Source organism: Helicoverpa zea, chromosome 25 (assembly GCF_022581195.2).
Source record: "Helicoverpa zea isolate HzStark_Cry1AcR chromosome 25, ilHelZeax1.1, whole genome shotgun sequence".
NCBI classification, from domain to species: Eukaryota; Metazoa; Arthropoda; class Insecta; order Lepidoptera; family Noctuidae; genus Helicoverpa; species Helicoverpa zea.
The window spans coordinates 8,291,083-8,312,417 of record NC_061476.1 but is presented as its reverse complement, the minus strand read 5'-3'; the positions used below and the strand labels follow the sequence as shown (position 1 = coordinate 8,312,417).

Here is a 21,335-nt window from a genome sequence, read left to right as displayed (position 1 = left end):
TAACGATATTAAAAACTGCAGTCAACTTCTTACTACATACAATCTTTTTTATTTTTATTTGTGATGTACGTTAAAAATATACGTATGCATAAAATTTTTACCAACATTGTTACTCTCACCACTGTGTCGGGGAGAATTTCTACAGTGACCATCCTTTTGAGATGGAAGATTGTTAGCTATCTCTTTCACACGAGCGCTGTGATTGGTCGGACAGCCGTGACCCTCTAGAACGTTCGCCCTATTCTGTTCATTGATTGGCTGTTTCCAGTGTCGTCTAGCGAGGAGTAGAAATATCTCGAATCCCATTTGTTGACTATATAAGCGGCGAGCGCTCGGCGCGAAGTCAGAATTAATTCAAAAGCGAAATAAAGCAGACGAAGAGAGTTCGGTGCAAACCGGAGGAGTTTACTAGACTCGCAAGCTACAAGTTCATTCAACGATCGTTATCAAGTGTGAAAGTAGATCGTTTGAGAAGAAAGACACAATGGCAGCTATTGGAATCGACCTCGGCACGACGTACTCGTGCGTCGGAGTGTGGCAGCACGGGAACGTGGAGATCATCGCCAACGACCAGGGCAACCGCACCACGCCATCGTATGTGGCGTTCACGGACACGGAGCGCCTCATCGGAGACGCAGCCAAGAACCAGGTGGCCCTGAACCCCAGCAACACAGTGTTCGACGCCAAGCGACTCATCGGCAGGAAGTTCGACGACCCCAAGATCCAGCAAGACATGAAGCACTGGCCCTTCAAGGTGGTGAGCGACTGCGGCAAGCCCAAGATCCAGGTGGAGTTCAAGGGTGAGACGAAGCGGTTCGCGCCCGAGGAGATCAGCAGCATGGTGCTGACTAAAATGAAGGAGACGGCGGAGGCGTACCTCGGCACGGGCGTCCGCGACGCGGTCATCACCGTGCCGGCGTACTTCAACGACTCGCAGCGCCAGGCCACCAAGGACGCGGGCGCCATCGCCGGGCTGAACGTGCTCAGGATCATCAACGAGCCCACGGCCGCCGCGCTCGCGTACGGCCTCGACAAGAACCTCAAGGGCGAGAGGAACGTGCTCATCTTCGACCTCGGCGGCGGCACGTTCGACGTGTCGATCCTCACCATCGACGAGGGCTCCCTGTTCGAGGTGCGCGCGACGGCGGGCGACACGCACCTCGGCGGCGAGGACTTCGACAACCGGCTGGTGAACCACCTCGCCGACGAGTTCCGGCGCAAGTACAAGAAGGACATGCGCGCCAACCCGCGCGCGCTGCGCCGCCTGCGCACGGCCGCCGAGCGCGCCAAGCGCACGCTGTCCTCCAGCACGGAGGCCAGCATCGAGATCGACGCGCTCTACGAGGGCATCGACTTCTACACGCGCGTGTCCCGCGCGCGCTTCGAGGAGCTCAACGCAGACCTGTTCCGCGGCACCCTCGAGCCCGTCGAGAAGGCGCTGCACGACGCCAAGATGGACAAGAGCCAGATCCACGACGTGGTGCTCGTCGGCGGCTCCACCAGGATCCCCAAGGTGCAGAGCCTGCTGCAGAACTTCTTCTGCGGCAAGAAGCTGAACCTGTCCATCAACCCCGACGAGGCGGTGGCGTACGGCGCGGCGGTGCAGGCCGCCATCCTGAGCGGCGCGCAGGACGCCAAGATCCAGGACGTGCTGCTGGTGGACGTGACGCCGCTGTCGCTCGGCATCGAGACCGCCGGCGGCGTCATGACCAAGATCATCGAGCGCAACTGCAAGATCCCGTGCAAGCAGTCGCAGACGTTCACCACGTACTCGGACAACCAGCCGGCGGTCACCATCCAGGTGTACGAGGGCGAGCGCGCGATGACCAAGGACAACAACCTGCTGGGCACCTTCGACCTGACCGGCATCCCGCCCGCGCCGCGCGGCGTGCCCAAGATCGACGTGACCTTCGACCTGGACGCGAACGGCATCCTGAACGTGTCCGCCAAGGAGAACAGCACCGGCCGCAGCAAGAACATCGTCATCAAGAACGACAAGGGCCGGCTGTCGCAGGCGGAGATCGAGCGCATGCTGGCCGAGGCGGAGCGCTACAAGGAGCAGGACGAGCAGCAGAGGCAGCGCGTGGCGGCGCGCAACCAGCTCGAGGCGTACGTGTTCAGCGTGAGGCAGGCGCTGGACGAGGCCGGCGACCGGCTCTCGGAGCAGGACAAGAGCGCGGGGCGCAGCGCGTGCGACGAGGCGCTGCGCTGGCTCGACAACAACGCGCTGGCCGAGCGCGACGAGTTCGAGCACCGGCTGCAGGAGCTGCAGCGCGCGTGCCAGCCGCTCATGACCAAGCTGCACCAGGGCGCCGGTGCCACCCCGGGTGGTGGCACCATGCCCGGCGGCATGCCTGGCGGCTACCAGCAAAGCAGCGGACCCACCGTCGAAGAAGTCGACTAAATCCAGGAATTCCTTAAAACTTCAGTTATTATCTGAATCCCTGATATTGTTTTATAAGACTGATTGTACTAATTTATTTTGCTAGCTAGCACATGATTTTCTGTAAAATCGTGTATATTTTAAGTTCCTACTTATTTGATCAGTTTTTGTAAATAACTGTAAATAAATGATCTCTATAGTGAAATGATATCTTTTATTTCATCTTAGAATCTAAGTTGTCCCTACACAAATTGTACCATAGTCTTCACATGGAATCACTCTCACTCCATAATTCTGAATCTACACCTTACATATTACTGATTGAGAGCAGCAGACTCACAAATCATGTAAATAATGTATAGTAACCCAGTCCAACCAATTTAGTTAACCCAGTCAATTAAGAAAATAAAATGGAGCTCAAATAACCAAAGAGTGATTTTTTTTGGAGATTTTATCGAGAGCGAGCTTCCGAAGATTTTCACGATCAGGTAACACGCTTATATTAGCTTCACTTATAATTATGTATAATCTTGGAATCTTAATTTGACCCCACTTCCCGGAATCCCGGCCTCCGATTAGTGTGAAATTTTGCCCATGCTCGGAGTGTTGATGACAAATAGGTACATGACTAGCTAAAAAACTAACAAACACGCTTTTGAAAAATAATTCGAACATTTTGTAAAATATTACAAAATAATAAGCTTGATCGAAGACAACGCTCCACGCTTTCTTTGATCAAATTTTGTAATTTTTAAAGCGTGCTTAAAAACGTAAAAACGTGTTTTTTTTATCCTAGCTCTGATTGTGCCAGTTGAAAGACCTATGAAGCACCTATCCGCCCATTTCCGTATGTATGTGGGTTTGTAACTTTCTGCCACTATTTAGACCAAAAACCTGCATCAATATCGATAAATAACAACGTCGTTTGATTTTTGAAAATCAAAATGGTCGATTTCGGTAACTATCAATCACGCCCCATAAAGGTACTAGATCGAGGGCCAGCGGCCGCTAGACGTATGAACTACCAGACGTAGGTATGTGTACTTTATAAAGGCTGAAACTTTGTGTGCACCAGCAATCGTTTATTTCGTACAGGAGAAAAGACATAGTAGAACATCAAAGTACGTATGTTCAAAGGCTAGCTCATATCTTTTCTCTCGTATAAGATGAATACCTAATTGCTGTCATACAAAAAGTGGTCTGTACTGATACAATATGTAATCTTTGATATAAAGGATATGACAGTAAAAAATCATATTGAGTTAGGTAAAGTATTTTTTTTAATATTTTCCAAAGCCACCGTCAGTCCAATTTCGTAATAGTCTATCGTTTATAGTGTAAGAGAGATACGTGACACACACCATCTTTTATGAAATAACGTACCAGGTCTGTTGGTCGCTGGTTCCTGGGCTATATGTATTCCCTCGAAATACATATAGAGATATGCTATCTAATTGCTATCAGGCTACCACTGTTGCTACCAATTGCTGCCCTCATGGTTTCGAGGTAACAGGGCGTAGAATATTAATATTATGCCTTGTTTAACTTCCGGTGACATATAATATAAACTTAGACAATGGCTCCTATTTGTATAAGTATTCCTGGCCTTGTGGAGTCCGCCACAAGGAGACACAAATTTATGCTATAGGAACTATTTGTCTGACATTCCAGCCGTTATCCAGCTGGCCAGCTTCAGCCAATGTGTTTGGCAACATTAGAATATTGGCGTTGACTCATTTATGAAAATAGCATTCCAAATCACGATCATAAACATTAAATTTTATTTCAACTAAGTATTAGAATTCCAGACGACGATGTGTGAAAGGATAAACTACACATTAGATGAAATCTGTAGATGAAAAAAAAACTACATTATTTTAAGCTTTCGAGAACTTTACTCAATGCGTTTGTATGGAATTGGAGAACCCTTCTGTCATTTTCGTTCACTAGCCCTACCAGACACCTCTCTTTTAATAATACAAGTAAGTAGGTACCGATTTTTTTAGTCGACCGGTACAGCCAAGTATAAAGATACACAATAATAACACTGGTTAACAAAATTAGACCAACTTCCAGCCACAGAAATGAGACTTCACTTTTTAGGAAGTTTTCAGTGCGCTCAATCCAAATTTGGCTTCAGAATTGTCCTGTTAGCTCGGGATTTTGAGATATTCTAACCTAAAAGTGCGAAAAACACTGTTTTTACCATTTTAAGGCCTATGTAGAGCGGCGAGTTCTTTCTTTAACCTGAAAAAGTATTCAAGGGGTCTCAAAGAACAAGTCTTTTTCTTTCAAATGGCGTTGAGCTTGCTCAAATATCATTTTTTTTTCACTGAGATATTGCGATTTGAAGTAAACAAGTTTTTATCTAGGTATATATTGAGTATTTCCAATTATATGGGATTTTTACTTGTATACTTACTTCAAATTGTAATATCTCAGTGAAAAAAATTGATATTTGAGCAAGTTCAACGCCATTTGAAAGAGAAAGACTTGTTCTTTGAGACCCCTTGAATACTTTTTCAGGTAAAAAAAAACTTGCCGGTCTACATAGACCTTAAGTGTCTAAACACACTATGCCGAGAATACGCGACGGAAGTTCGGCATGATTACGCCTGCAATGCTATTTGAATTACTGGCGACACATTATGCCGAAATTACGTTGCGTTATAGCGTACAGCCGAACTTTAGTCGGGCGTTCAGCGGAAATTCGGTGGCAACGTATTCTGTAGAACACACATTATACGCGACCGAAGTTCGGTTCGACTGTCGACGGAGATCGGGAGCGGGGAGCAGCGGGAGGCAGGCATGCCCCCGCCCGCGCCCCGCGTGTCCGCCCGTAGTGTTTATTTCGCCTTTGTTTGCGCACGAGATGCACATGCTTTCTTTTGTCATTAAAACGTAGACCGTGGAGTACCACGTTTGATTCAGAAAAATTAATTATCGCGACGACACGACAGCGCTCGAAACACTGAATATACACACAAAATTGCGCAACTGAATTTCTGCCGCTTAAGTTCGGCACTTATGGTGTGTCATATCAGGCGATTACGTTGGAACGTAAAATCAGCCGCGGAACTTCGGTCGCGTACGTTCGGCATAGTGTGTTTAGACACTAAAAATCCTCAAAATCAGTGTATTTCGCACTTTTAGGTTAGAATATCTCAAAATCCTGAGCTAATAGAACAATTCTGCAGTCAGATTTAGATTCAGCCAACCGAAATCTTTCAAAAAGTGTAGTCTGGTTTATGTGGCAAAAAACTTGTTGACCAGTGTAATCTGTTGAGAAGGTTCGCTACATTATGGTAACGGTGTCGAACAGTGAGGGGGAAGATTCTAGAACCGTGTAGATTTTAAGTTGCTGTAAATGGTGTCTCGTCGACTCTTGTTTCATAAAGAGATGGTTATGTATGTGTTATAGTCATCTGGTTGATTGAACGACTTGCACCTTTATTGAAACTGACTAGTGTGTCTCCCGAAGCCCGAGACACGTTACTCACACACATCATAAATTAGTAGGTATGTTATGTTCGATTGATGACACTTTAGTTGACCAATCGCCGGTAGCACATGATAGCGTTTTTTTCCTCCAATTCTTAGGTACTAATTGTATGGTCAGCGTTTTTTGAACAAAATTTTCAAAAGGGGCTAGCTACTTACGTCGAGGGCCATCATTTCAACAACACAAACGTAAAAATTAAATAAACATCCTAAACATTACAAAAATTGATGAATACTCTGGTATGTTATCGAGGACCCGGTATTAAGCAATTTTGAAAGTTTTTAGTTGAGCTATTTATGAAGCTGACTGTACCAACTATTAATTTTGTTGGTTACTTACTAAATTTAATGTACCTACCTCAAAAAGTGAATATCTAAATCATATATCTCAATCATGCGAGCATCTAAATCTTCGTAATTTGATACGGCTCAATCGGGCTCAACCACAAAAGAACCCTCAAATCGAGTCACATTTTAGGGCCAGACCATTGCAATAAGGGAAATGTTAAAACCGCTAGAATTATTTTTCTAACTTAGGTAGATATTTATTTAGTTTGTAGGGTCATTTCGCCTGTTCGCGTCCATTTAGTGCAGTTGGCAAGTTTGACGGCGATAATAAAAATGCCCCAGCACTCATTTCTGTGACAAATTCATTATATATATACTCTATTTTAAGATTAACTTTCAGTTGTATTAGAAATATCTTTCGTTTTCTATTTAAATAGGTAAACCTCAGAATTAGGCGTTTTACACGTAGTAACTATTATATAATCTGTGGTTTTACCCAGTTTGCGTCCACAAAATCCAAATCGCGTCCACCCATGGTCCAGTTCGCGTCCAGTAGCTTAGAAAAGGAATATAGGGGTGACATTTTTAAGAATTAATAAAGAAAGATTGTATTTGATCAATTTCTTCATTTAACAATAAACTTAATTATTAAAAATCAACATTATCATCATTTAAAATTCACTTTAAAAAATAAAAATAATTCTTCTCAACATTGGTTTAAGTAACTTAAAATAAGATTAAACAGTACATTTTTTATTAAGATATATCATCATCATCCCATCATCATCCTATCGCAGTCCACTGCTGGACATAGGCCTCTCCAAGTGCACGCCACTGAGATCGATTTTCGGCTTCTCGCATCCAGCTCCTGCCAGCCGCCTTGCGCAAGTCATCACTCCACCGTGCCTGAGGACGTCCTACACTACGTTTGCCGAGGCGTGGTCTCCACTCTAGGTTAAGATATATACGTGGTTATAATTAAATTATAATTATAATTTAAATATAATTTAATTATATATATAATTTAAATATTTAATTATAATTTCATTATAACCACGTATATAAGGTGCTTTATTATTACCTGCCAGGACTTAAATGGAGGGTAGTATTGCGTTTATAGATTACAATAGTAAATATAAATTATTGATTATTTGTCATTTTTTTTTCATACAAAAAATACGTATAAATTTGACTTAGTTTATTAGTTTAAAACCATCCAGTAGAGTTGCGCGTTGCCATTCGTGCAGAAAAGATAGAAAGAGATAGCAGTTGTTTTCATTAACGAAGCGACACTAAGCGCGTAATTTGTGAACCACGTTATGCAGAGTACAGCCAATGTTAATTTAACTTGTTTACTGTCTCAAATTGAATTGACTGTTCCGGGGAACGAAATTTCTTCACTATTGTAATCTATAAACGCAATACTACCCCCCATTCAAGTCCTGGCAGGTAATAATAAAGCACCTTATATATCTTAATAAAAAATAGAAAAAATATAATTTAATTAGAACCACGTATATATCTTCATAAAAAAAATATAATTTAATTATAACCACGTTTATATCTTAATAAAAAATGTACTGTTTAATCTTAATATATTAAATTCTTGACCGTTATTTGAAGCTTACTAGTTTGAGATAGGCACCTACGTGTTTTCCGCTTTTATCTCTGTCCTTTTCTACCCCATATCTTGCATCTCTCTCGCACACCGACCAGTTTCACTCCCCACCAGGCAGGAGGCGACGAGTGTTCTCGGCGGCCACAGTTCGTCATTGGCGTCTTGTTTTCCGCCCGAGAAGGTTGGTCTAACCAACCGCTGTAGTATTTCGTTGAAAAATAAACTCAGTGCTCTCGCAGAACACAGGTGAGTTTATAATATTTTATACAATTTGTTAACGGTTTTACCGTTCGATATTCGATTTTGCGAAATCAAGTGTTAATATTTTGTACATCTACCCCTTTTTTGTCACGAGTTTCTTCCGTGTACTTTTTTTTTTTTCAGTAATTTGTTTTCAGAATGAGTGACTTATAAAGCAGTAAATAATAAAGCTACCACAGCCCGTGCACGTGACTATGGAAAAGAAAGCAAGCCCGAAGTTCCTAAGGCACCTGTGGCCCTAGTTCAATCCTGCAAGGCGTTCAACTTTTTGACAAAAAAGAATGGTGTGAGGTGCGGTCCAACCAGCATCTCCTTAGTTCGGACTGGTCACTACCGCACTTGAAGAGGGCTGGTGGTGTCAAGAAAGCTTTTCGGCCTTGAAAGACTTGGTACGCTCCCCTCGGACTGCCAGTAAGTCTGTTAGCCACCCCCCATGGGGGTCGGCTCATTATCACGGCGTGTGATGGTTTTCGGCCTTGAAAGACTTGGTACGCTCCCCTCGGACTGCCAGTAAGTCTGTTAGCCACCCCCCATGGGGGTCGGCTCATTATCACGGCGTGTGATGGTTTTCGGCCTTGAAAGACTTGGTACGCTCCCCTCGGACTGCCAGTAAGTCTGTTAGCCACCCCCCGTAGGGGTCGGCTCATTATCACGGCGTGTGATGGTTTTCGGCCTTGAAAGACTTGGTACGCTCCGCCTAGGACTGCCAGTAAGTATACTAGCCACCCCCCGCAGGGGTCGGTTCATTATCACGGACCCGCGCAGGGTACCAATCTTGCATTTTGCGAGTCGCAGCATCATTACAAAGCAGGGACCAGTAAGTATACTAGCCACCCCCCGCAGGGGTCGGTTCATTATCACGGACCCGCGCAGGGTACCAATCTTGCATTTTGCGAGTCGCAGCATCATTACAAAGCAGGGACCAGTAAGTATACTAGCCACCCCCCGCAGGGGTCGGTTCATTATCACGGACCCGCGCAGGGTACCAATCTTGCATGTTGCGAGTAGCAGCATCATTACAAAGCAGGGACCAGTAAGTATACTAGCCATCCCCCGCAGGGGTCGGCTCATTATCACGGACCCTCGCAGGGTACCAATCATGCATGTTGCGGGTCGTACCATCATTGCAATCTACCCTCGCAGGGTGGCTTTTTGGATCGACTTTCGAAGAGTCGCCATTATAACCTTCCCTCGAAGGGAAATGGTAATCACACTCACGCTGAATGGCGTGTGACGCAAAACTCTAAAAGCTCCCTTGGGATATCACGAGTAAATTACAATAGGAACCATGTCCAACAGAGGAAACAGAAAGCGTCCAGGACCGCAGGCGGACTTTGATGCGTCCAACAAGGCACGTAAGTTATGACTTTCCAGGCGGGTTGCCTAACATTATATCAAGACCAATGGAAAGAAATGGGAGCTCCGCCTTTCTTGTTAAAAATAATAACTGGGTATCGCATACCATTGGCCAAAAGCCACCTTTGATAGATAATGCCAGATTTGACCAGAGAGTCCAAAGAGATGGATGTCGTCATATCCCAAATGATAAAACAAAAAGTTCTATTGATAGCTGCAAATTCTGCCAGCTTTCTTTCCAATATGTTTCTTGTGCCCAAAAGGCGACGGAAAGAACCGTCCAATACTCAATCTCAAGGTTCTCAACAAGTTCATAATTACGGAACCCTTCAGTTTAATAAATGTTTTTCGGGTGCTAGAGTTTCTTCAGAAAGACGAATGGCTGTGCAAGTGGATCTCGCCCAGGCTTACTTCTACCTTCCGGTAGCCGAAGGTCACAGATATGTTCTTCGACTAGTATACAGAAGAAGACTGCTTCAGATTACGTGCCTACCATTTGGCTTAAGCACGGCACCCAAGGCCTTCGCCACAGTGACCAATTTGGGTGGCTCAAACTTTGAAAACTCAAGGGTTACTTATAATTGTGTATCTCGATTTTCTGGTGGCTCACCAAGATATATTCGCCTACTTTGGGATCATTTGCACCATGTTTTGGATGGCAAGTGAATAAATCGCAAGCATTATCAACACGATAATGACAAAACGCACTACGTGACAAACAGCACGACAAACTTAGAAGACCTGCATAGCTTGATAGGACTTTTAAACTTCGCAAGTTTTCGTTGTTCCATACGGCAGACTGCATTACCGGGCTCTCCTCACTTTCCTCAATGCAGTGTTGAACAGCAATCTATACCTACCCTATTCATGGAACCGTGAGCCAAACGGTGAACAAACCATAAAAAGGGTTCTTATAAGTTCCGATTGAAGTAATGATCATATTTTATAAAAATAACTACGAAAGTAATATACTGACAACATTAGAAATGATATTTTAGAACGATGTCTGTGGAACTTATGCAATCTTTTCAAACTTAATTGAAATCAAATATGTATAATAAATGCCGTAAATTATTTTCTTAATTTTAATGAAATATGTAGTAAATCGTTTACATGTAAAATGAACCTAGAAGTCTTGACTGTCATACATAGAACCCTACTTAATTGAAGACCACAGATACTAAGAACATTTTACATAAAAATGTGACGTTTTTGTCATCGGTCGGGTTATACCCACCATTTTGAAAAAGTGTCATTCTTTGGTTACATTGTGGGCTCACGGCTCAGTGAATGGAGTATAGCAATGTTGAACCTACCAGCAGATACCTTAGCAGATCTAAAGTGGTGGCTGGTCAGCTGCCACCAAACCTTGGATATTCATTCGCCACTTCCCTGTCACCTTATAACCACGGACGCCTCCGATGTAGGATGGGGGCACAACTGAACGGAACTCCCGTAATGGGTTCATGGAACGAGAGAGAAAAAGGCTTTCACTGCGATCTGAAAGAGATGCTTGCAGTATTAACTGGAAAATCACGGCAAGTTGCTAAAGAGATCAACAGCCATTTTTCAATGCAGAAATGGGACTGTGGTGTCATATCTAAGAAATCAAGGTGGCACCCGATCAAGGAGCCTACCGAACTTGACGTACAGAGTATTCAGTTATCTTGAGCTGTATCAAATCTATCACGTCGTGAATCATATACCAGCCCTATTCAACAGTCAGGCAGACCATCTCTCCCGACACAAACCTCCACCGGAGTGGCATCTTGTATCAGCAGTGGACCTATTTGCCTCGAAGCGAGCCCAGGGACACATAGTTGTGTACTACGTGCCCCTAGATCTGAAGGACCCGAAAGCGGGGTTCCACGATGCATTTTTCTCAAGTTTTGACTTACCCGCTAGCATGGGTATTACCGCCACCTTACCTTATACCGTAGGTCCTCAGTCATCTCAATTCAGGAACGGGAGTTAATCTCATAGTAGTTCCTTCGGTGGCACCAGGTATTTTGGCGAGCAGATTTGAAGTCCCGATCATTAGCAGTACCCTACACACTGATGAACCTCGAGCAGAAACCGATAGACACAACAACGGGGATACCCCCTGCCAAGGTCAAGGAAATGGGGGGGGGGGAGGGACAAGGAGTCTCTCCGACTGAAGTCTTCTTCAATCCACACGCAACACTTATCAATCAGCTTGGAGTCGATGGTTAAATTGGGGCGAAAAGTATGAAATTGGATCCTATGAATCCTTGAATCCCTATTTGGACCTATACTTACCCAATTTTTAGCGGACTTACACATAGTAAATAAACTAGCATACAATACTATTTTATTACACAAGTCAGTTATAGCTACACTATGCAATGCAGAAACCACTCTAGAGCTAGGTTCACACGTTCTAGTCGGACACATTTTAAAATCAATAGCGCTGAGCAAACCTGTTCCCCGGGAAGCCGTCCATCTGGAATATTGACCAATTGGTAACCTACTTAAGTGCAGTAAACGTAGACGAGAATAATCCATTTGCAACTTCCAGGCACACTGCTGCTCTTTCTTTTGCTAGCTTGTTTCGGAAAGGCGAGTCCATGATCTTTCCTTGCTTGCAATAGACCCAGAACATTTCAAAAACAACAAAGATAATTTAATCTTATGGCCAGTCTTTGGCTCTAAGACCGACAGTTCTAGTCATAGGCAGTCGGGTTGTTGTTTGATGGATAATCAGGAAAATATAAATCTAAGTCCAGTGTATTGGGTCAGAAAGACTAAAGCCTTGTTAGAAGATAGACGGACATCGGCTAATTCCTTAAATTTATTTATATCCGTTAGAGGCCAACCAAATGCAGGCACCCGAACGATGATGCGGGTGGATTAAGACATTGTTAAAAGAGGCAGGAATAACTACAACCCCAGGAAGCTTCCACTCGGCGGTAGCGTCAAAATCTGTGTTGACAATATACCTTTGGACGATATATTAGCAAAGGGTAATTGGCGATCAGGCAATACATTTGCCCATTTTTACAGAAGGGAAAGATACCCACTAAATAGAAGTAGCAAGTTATCTCGATTATTTAATTAATCCAGCTGATTAATGTCTATATTTTTGTTACTATTGTTATTAAGAAGTATCGCAATGTTTTTGTTAATTACTATTAGAAAATGAAATCAATTTTTGCTTTTGTTCTTGCATCTCTCTTTTAATTTTTATTACTCATCCTTCGAGCCCCTTTCCCAACTATGTTGGGGTCGGCTTCCAGTCTAACAGGATGTAGCTGAGTACCAGTACCAGTTAACTTTGATTACATTAGTATTCCAGGACGCAATACACATACTTACATGTGATTACTCGTGTACCTAAGTACCTATTTACATACACAATTTCATTGTGCTTTTGCTCACATTGGCGTCCACTTCCACCAGGCGATAACAAACACGTCTCAAACTAGTAAGCTTCAAATAACGGTCAAGAATTTAATAGCAGCGTTTTACCTGAAATAAAACGCATATTAAATACTTACCTTATTTGAAGCTTACATTTTAATTTCTGCCTGGTGTTTTCGACTCAATGACGAACTGTGGCCGCCGAGAACACTCGTCGCCTCCTGCCTGGTGGGGAGTGAAACTGGTCGGTGTGCGAGAGAGATGCAAGATATGGGGTAGAAAAGGACAGAGATAAAAGCGGAAAACACGTAGGTGCCTATCTCAAACTAGTAAGCTTCAAATAAGGTAAGTATTTAATATGCGTTTTATTTCAGGTAAAACGCTGCTATTAAGTAATTTCATTTAAGATAAGTTCTTCGGATACAGGAAAAAAGAAGGAAAAGACAACATACACAGAAGAAGATTTAAAGAAAGCATTAAATGATATTCGAGAGAAGAATAAATCGATAAAAAAAATATGCAAAGAATATACTACCTTGTCTGATAATTTATTGACTCAACAATACTTTTAGTTGTATGTTTAGACAAAATTGTTATATTGTTTTGTTAATTTAATATGGCCAAAAACTTACTATAATCAACGCGGGTCTTTCCCTGTGATTTTAGGGTAAAATTAACAGAACTGATTACTGTTTATTTTTTAAGTTGCAAAATTAATTGCCTAATTTTAAGTTATTTAAACCAATGTTGAGAAGAATTATTTTTATTTTTTAAAGTGAATTTTAAATGATGATAATGTTGATTTTTAATTTAAAATGATAAAAAAATAAAAAAATGTACTGTTTAATCTTAATATATTAAACAGTACCTATGTTTTAATTATTTTTTATAAGCAAGTATTTAACGAAAACAGTGGACGCAATTTGATTTATTATTATAGAGGATAGTTTTAGTTCGCGTCCGTTGTGGACGCAAAGTGGAAGTTTTGTAAAATTCGATGTAGTAATTCGCGTCCACCTTATTTTATTCGTTAAATATAAAAAACATTACCAAATTCATAAAAAACATTATACCTTTATTCACCATTAAACTGTAGAAATAGCTATCTATCCTAAAATTCACATAAAACAATATAAAACTTACCATCAAACACGCCGCTGCACACTAATTTTTGGGTATGATTTAAGCTGTCACCAATTTAATTCATTTTGTGTTTCTTAAATAATAGGGTTTGCCCTCAAAATAGTAGATTTGTCACCAAATGTAGTCACCAAACAATATAAAATCATTTCCACAATAAATTACCGAAAATCATGGAGATATGGGGTCAAGTACCAAATAAATGATTTTGTATGTATTATAATAGGTTTGTCCTAATAGTATTTAAGCAAACTAATTTAAAGAGATCACCAATAAATCATATATTATATCACTAGAAAATTTCATGAAGGTCTAAAAATGTAGGGTGGTCGTCATCATCATTTCAACCAAAAGAGTCTACTACTTAACTGGCCATGTGCCTCCCCCCAAGGGCTTTAGTTTCCACAGGTAGTATAAATATATTTAAATTAAATTTCTAGCTGAATAGTAAATAAAACAATTAATCAAAGTCAAAATAATCAATATTTATTGTTAAAAATCTCACTGCCCGCGCCCCGCATCGTATGATCGTACCTACAACCAACCTACAACCCATTCGTTGAGGCCCGAAAGCGCGCCAATTTGTCTCCCTTCCCTTCCTCTTCCCTTTGAACATATTTTTATTAAAATTATAAACTGATGTATTAAATTGGTAACGAATACATTATTTTAATAACTGAACGAAATAAAATGTAGCTACTGTATTGGTGACAAAATAACAAATAAAAAGGAGTCGCAGTCAGGGATCGATTAATCGATTTATTTGGTGACAGATCTACCATTTTGAGCACCAAGCTATTATTTAAGTAATAAAACTATTATTATAAGAACGAAGTTTATATTCATGTAATGCACTACAATTTTATTGGTAATCCATCTCATATTTTACACATTATATTAACAATAATTTGCTAATTCATACCTGGGAACACTCTTTGTTTATCTGAGAACGAAAATATTTCGTGGCGATAGATCTATTTATTAGGTGATACAACTTGATGACAAATATAAATTTTGGTGACAAAAAATATAGTTCCCCTAATTTTTATCTAAAATTCAGCGTGTTTCTTGTTGAAGAGCCTAGACTAATTATTTTTTCTAAAAGGATTGGTTGGACGCACAGAACTTTTGTCTATCTGTGCGTGCCTCTTATACATTAACGTATTAGCGGTAAGGATCTTTCGTTTGATTGGTGTGTTAATTATCTTGTTTTCGAAGTTTTTTAAAAGGAGATCGGCAAAATGGACGCGAACTGGGCGATGGGCGCGAACAGGCGAACTGACCCTATTTAATTTAAGTACCTAACTGGTTAGCGTGGCATTATGTATATATATTATAATCGTTTATTGACAAACAATTAAATGTTCCTTTACAATCCGGGTCTTCCTTCAAATTCAATAGGTAATAATAATATGTTTACTCCTTCCTACAACTTAAGTCATTACAATTCAGTCAGCTGTTGTATGTTTACAAACTACAAAATCCGTAAGGACTAAGGACACAAAAGTACGCCATTGAATCCCCCTTGTCACTCGTGGCACAGATCTACAATCTACTAGAATTATCTCGAACTTTACGATCACACACACACAGCTCCTCTTGTTTGACCCATTTCTATAGCTGTCTATGGTCGAGATAGCTCTAGATTTTTCCCCGAAATTGCCAGCCTGTAGACTAAATCTCCTATTATCAAAATATTTTTTGGTTGATGATTACTCAAAATAATAATTATGATTAAAAAATTACTTAAACAACTTCTACACATTTTTTTGTAATTGTAACTCCAATTTGATTTACATTTTAGGTCAGCCGCTGAACAGAAAAAAGGGGTATACCTACTTATGATTATTTTAAATAGAAGTTTACATGTTTAATATTTAGTTTAAAAAGTCATAGCAAGATTGTTAACTCTAGTTACATCATGTAGGTTTATATAGTTAGTTAGTTATATAGTTTATACATATAGTGAAATATGGCTAGCTGCTGTGGTCAATGGCGCTGTGTCGAAGCGGTATGTAGTCCCCTCAGGAGTTCCCCAGGGATCACTTCTTGGGCCCTTATTTTTTAATATCTTCATAAACGACATCCATACGTGTTTTCAAAATTCGTTATTCCTACTTTACGCAGACGACATGAAGATCTTTAAATGCATAAACAACCTCGGAGACTGCTACTGTTTGCAACAGGATCTCGATAGGCTTGAAAATTATTGTCGGTCCAATAATTTGGAACTCAACGTGTCGAAATGTTACTCAATAACATTTACTCGCAAGCCCAACTTTATGTCCTACACATATACGCTAAAGAATGACCAGCTAAAACGAGTAGATTCCATTCGAGATTTAGGTGTGATACATGATTCCAAACTTACCTATGAGAGGCACGTTGATCATATAGTAAGTAAAGCTAACAAAGCCATGGGATTCTTAAAAAGGTCTTGTTCCCAGTTTACGGATCTCAAAATAATCAAAATCTTGTATTGTTCCTTCGTCCGTAGTTCACTTGAGTACTGTTCGCAGGTCTGGAATCCCATGTATGACATCTATATCTCAAGACTGGAATCTGTTCAGCGAAACTTTACGCGATTCCTTCAGTATAAGTGTAAAACACGCGACCATAACTATGAATTGAGATGCAAAAGATACCATTTACTACCACTTAAGGCGAGAAGGAAAATATCGGATATCTCTTTCCTCGTTAAGTTAACACAATCCTATATCGATGCCCCGCAACTTCTTTCCAAGATTAACTTACGCGTTCCCACTAGATCTTCCTCCCTCCCCCTTCCTTCTTCTTAACGTTCCCCGTTGTTATACTAATTACAGATAGAATTCGTTCTTTATAAGATGCGCAAAGTTCTACAACAATCTGGTTGACTTTTCTGAACTTGACTTATTCGTTACTAAACCACATGTATTCAATAGATTACTGACAAAACATTGGTTCGATAGCTGTTCTATTTAGTACAGCAAGACTTACTATGTTACAGTGTAGTAATGTAGTTTTGTTTAAGTTTAGTTTCTTTTTACATTATTCCTAATTTTCCTATTATATTTCCTTTTGTATTTACTTTTCTTCCTCAAGCATGCTCTTCATAAATAACTAAATGCGAAAACATGTTATTGGTTAATAGTTGCATATTTTGTTTTTTTTCTTTAGATGTTAATACTGTATGTTTTCCGACTATAATAAAATAAAAATAAATAAAAATAAAATAACAAAAAATATATTATTAAATCTAATTTCAAGTACATCTATACATCAGTAATTGTTTTATTTAATTAGTTACCTACAAAAACCACAGTTAAAGTGCTGGCCATAAATCAACATATTTAATGAAGTTCAAAAATAACATATAAAAATAATTATATCAGTTCTAAGCATTTCCCCGCTTATGGGGAAAAATGTCTATAGTGTCATCCCTGATGAGATGCATGACATGCTATCTCATTCACACGGACGCGCACCCTGATTGGCTACAGCAAGGACGACATTTAACCCTGTTATTGCCAGTACTCAAAGTTGAATCTCCTCATTTGTACGCGATGCGCAGAATAGATTGCAAACATTTTTCTTCTCAATTAATTAAACCAAACGAAAAAAAAGTTTATTTATATGTATCTGAAAAATACACATTTTCAGATATGACTTGTTGTATAAATAATGATGATTCATCTGAACAACTATAAACTTTGGCCTGATTGTTTAAGAATTATTTTAGTAGTCTACAATTTTTATTTAATACATCCTTATGTATAATTCTTGAAATGAAACAAATTCAAATTAAATAGGAATTGCTAGCTATTGAATTTAAAACCATTGTAATAAAAAGTTAAACTGTAGTTATGTATGGTATTATAGAAATTTTTCAAAATGACATGATCCAACCTGAGGATTAAAATACAAAGCTTTCTTTATATCGTCACTTTCACGGTCAGTTTCTTCATCAAAAGTAAAAGTCAAAGTAATGTCTAAAGTAAAAGTAACGGTCAAATTCGTTTTTTCAAGGCTAAAGTGACAGCAAAACTAATAGAAAAAATGAATTTGACCGTTACTTTTACTTTAGACATTACTTTGACTTTTACTTTGGCTTTTACTTTTGATGAAGAAACTGGCTGTAAATCGTATATATTTATACAAAAGATAACTGGCTTTCTGTGTTTTGTTTGTGACATTTTGTGAAATGTCTTGCTTTCAACCTTTTATTTGTAGTTACATAGTTACATTTTACCCCAGTGTCCGGGAGATTTTCTACAGTGATAACCCTTTTGAGATGGAAGATGTTAGCTATCTCTTTCACACGCGCGCTCTGATTGGTCGGACAGCCGTGACCCTCTGGAACCTTCGCCCTATTCTGTTCTGTGATTGGCTGCTTCCAGTGACGTCTAGCGAGGAGTAGAAATATCTCGAATCCCATTTGTTGACTATATAAGCGGCGAGCGCTCGGCGCGAAGTCAGAATTAATTCAAACGCGAAACGAAGCAGACGAAGAGAGTTCGGAGTTTACTAGACTCGCAAGCTACAAGTTCATTCAACGAACGTTATCAAGTGTGAAAGTAGATCGTTTGAGAAGAAAGACAATGGCAGCTATTGGAATCGACCTCGGCACCACGTACTCGTGCGTCGGAGTGTGGCAGCACGGGAACGTGGAGATCATCGCCAACGACCAGGGCAACCGCACCACGCCATCGTATGTGGCGTTCACGGACACGGAGCGCCTCATCGGAGACGCAGCCAAGAACCAGGTGGCCCTGAACCCCAGCAACACAGTGTTCGACGCCAAGCGACTCATCGGCAGGAAGTTCGACGACCCCAAGATCCAGCAAGACATGAAGCACTGGCCCTTCAAGGTAGTGAGCGACTGCGGCAAGCCCAAGATCCAGGTGGAGTTCAAGGGTGAGACGAAGCGGTTCGCGCCCGAGGAGATCAGCAGCATGGTGCTGACTAAAATGAAGGAGACGGCGGAGGCGTACCTCGGCACGGGCGTCCGCGACGCGGTCATCACCGTGCCGGCGTACTTCAACGACTCGCAGCGCCAGGCCACCAAGGACGCGGGCGCCATCGCCGGGCTGAACGTGCTCAGGATCATCAACGAGCCCACGGCCGCCGCACTCGCGTACGGCCTCGACAAGAACCTCAAGGGCGAGAGGAACGTGCTCATCTTCGACCTCGGCGGCGGCACGTTCGACGTGTCGATCCTCACCATCGACGAGGGCTCCCTGTTCGAGGTGCGCGCGACGGCGGGCGACACGCACCTCGGCGGCGAGGACTTCGACAACCGGCTGGTGAACCACCTCGCCGACGAGTTCCGGCGCAAGTACAAGAAGGACATGCGCGCCAACCCGCGCGCGCTGCGCCGCCTGCGCACGGCCGCCGAGCGCGCCAAGCGCACGCTGTCCTCCAGCACGGAGGCCAGCATCGAGATCGACGCGCTCTACGAGGGCATCGACTTCTACACGCGCGTGTCCCGCGCGCGCTTCGAGGAGCTCAACGCAGACCTGTTCCGCGGCACCCTCGAGCCCGTCGAGAAGGCGCTGCACGACGCCAAGATGGACAAGAGCCAGATCCACGACGTGGTGCTCGTCGGCGGCTCCACCAGGATCCCCAAGGTGCAGAGCCTGCTGCAGAACTTCTTCTGCGGCAAGAAGCTGAACCTGTCCATCAACCCCGACGAGGCGGTGGCGTACGGCGCGGCGGTGCAGGCCGCCATCCTGAGCGGCGCGCAGGACGCCAAGATCCAGGACGTGCTGCTGGTGGACGTGACGCCGCTGTCGCTCGGCATCGAGACCGCCGGCGGCGTCATGACCAAGATCATCGAGCGCAACTGCAAGATCCCGTGCAAGCAGTCGCAGACGTTCACCACGTACTCGGACAACCAGCCGGCGGTCACCATCCAGGTGTACGAGGGCGAGCGCGCGATGACCAAGGACAACAACCTGCTGGGCACCTTCGACCTGACCGGCATCCCGCCCGCGCCGCGCGGCGTGCCCAAGATCGACGTGACCTTCGACCTGGACGCGAACGGCATCCTGAACGTGTCCGCCAAGGAGAACAGCACCGGCCGCAGCAAGAACATCGTCATCAAGAACGACAAGGGCCGGCTGTCGCAGGCGGAGATCGAGCGCATGCTGGCCGAGGCGGAGCGCTACAAGGAGCAGGACGAACAGCAGAGGCAGCGCGTGGCGGCGCGCAACCAGCTCGAGGCGTACGTGTTCAGCGTGAGGCAGGCGCTGGACGAGGCCGGCGACCGGCTCTCGGAGCAGGACAAGAGCGCGGGGCGCAGCGCGTGCGACGAGGCGCTGCGCTGGCTCGACAACAACGCGCTGGCCGAGCGCGACGAGTTCCAGCACCGGCTGCAGGAGCTGCAGCGCGCGTGCCAGCCGCTCATGACCAAGCTGCACCAGGGCGCCGATGCCGCCCCGGGTGGTGGCACCATGCCCGGCGGCATGCCTGGCGGCTACCAGCAAAGCAGCGGACCCACCGTCGAAGAAGTCGACTAAAACAAGTCTCAAGTATCTAAACACTATGTGATATTATTTTCAAGACTGATTGTTCCTATGTATTTATTTTGTCAGCACTAAATCTTCTGTTGAATTATGTTTAAGTGGCCAGTATTAATTTAATCAATAATGTAAATAATGTTAATAAAAATAGATTTATTGAAACTTCACTTGTTTTATTCAATGTAAAAATAACCTCGTAGAAACGTAAACAAACTACATCATTCCTGAAATAGCGAACATGATTCATACTATTTTCATATCGGATAGGTCTCATTTGAGCAGTCTTATTTTAGAAACGATTATACACCCACCTATGACTTCCAATGTCATCTAATTATCACAAAAAACTTATAGAATGCCGCAGCTTGTTATTAGTTTTATCACGGATATAATTGTATTTCACCCTTCCTAAACTCGTTTATTTTGACATAACGAGTTAATACATGCATATTGCATTATGCAGATAAACAAAAGAAAAGGATCCTGGGGCCCGATTCTCCTAAGTTAATAATGTCAAAATCTAATAGAAATCGAATCGCAATATGATCGTAATAGCAGTTTTAACCATATCGGGCATTCTGCTACTAATAAAAGACCAATCGTATTCGATTGACATTTGATTGGTTTGCGATTGGTCTGCTATTTTGGTGATTTTGGTTTATTCGGTAGTTTGCTCTATAATCATATTGCAATAGTTAATCATTTGCAGACAAAATGATTCATTATTGAATGACAGAAAAGGATAAAAACGTTTATTTCAAAGAAAAAATAGCGGAATGCCACTTACGTTTCAATCGTAATCGAGTCGGGATTGGATCGCAGTCGAACGTAAATCGAATGTTTTTAAGTAAAATTAGGAGAATCGTACCCCTGTCAGTCACAGTCTCTTGGACAAGGAGTACAT

General features: G+C 42.5%; 2 protein-coding genes across 2 annotated transcripts; both read left to right on the top strand.

The window, feature by feature from the left end:
- Positions 1-366: 366 nt before the first annotated feature.
- Positions 367-20,593, top strand: LOC124642627 (major heat shock 70 kDa protein Ba-like). The gene is made up of 2 exons (XM_047181143.1): positions 367-404; positions 18,431-20,593. The coding sequence occupies exon 2, from the start codon at positions 18,509-18,511 to the stop codon at positions 20,426-20,428; it is 1,920 nt and encodes a 639-aa protein (XP_047037099.1). The 5' UTR covers positions 367-404; positions 18,431-18,508; the 3' UTR covers positions 20,429-20,593.
- On the top strand, positions 392-2,588 carry LOC124642626 (major heat shock 70 kDa protein Ba-like). Its single transcript, XM_047181142.1, has one exon. It carries the CDS (start codon positions 485-487, stop codon positions 2,402-2,404), a length of 1,920 nt encoding a protein of 639 aa, XP_047037098.1. The 5' UTR covers positions 392-484; the 3' UTR covers positions 2,405-2,588.
- Positions 20,594-21,335: the final 742 nt, after the last annotated feature.

Excerpts from the sequence above, each read along its gene's own strand:
- LOC124642626 (XM_047181142.1), top strand. The coding sequence starts at position 485 with ATGGCAGCTATTGGAATCGACCTCGGCACGACGTACTCGTGCGTCGGA.
- LOC124642627 (XM_047181143.1), top strand. The coding sequence starts at position 18,509 with ATGGCAGCTATTGGAATCGACCTCGGCACCACGTACTCGTGCGTCGGA.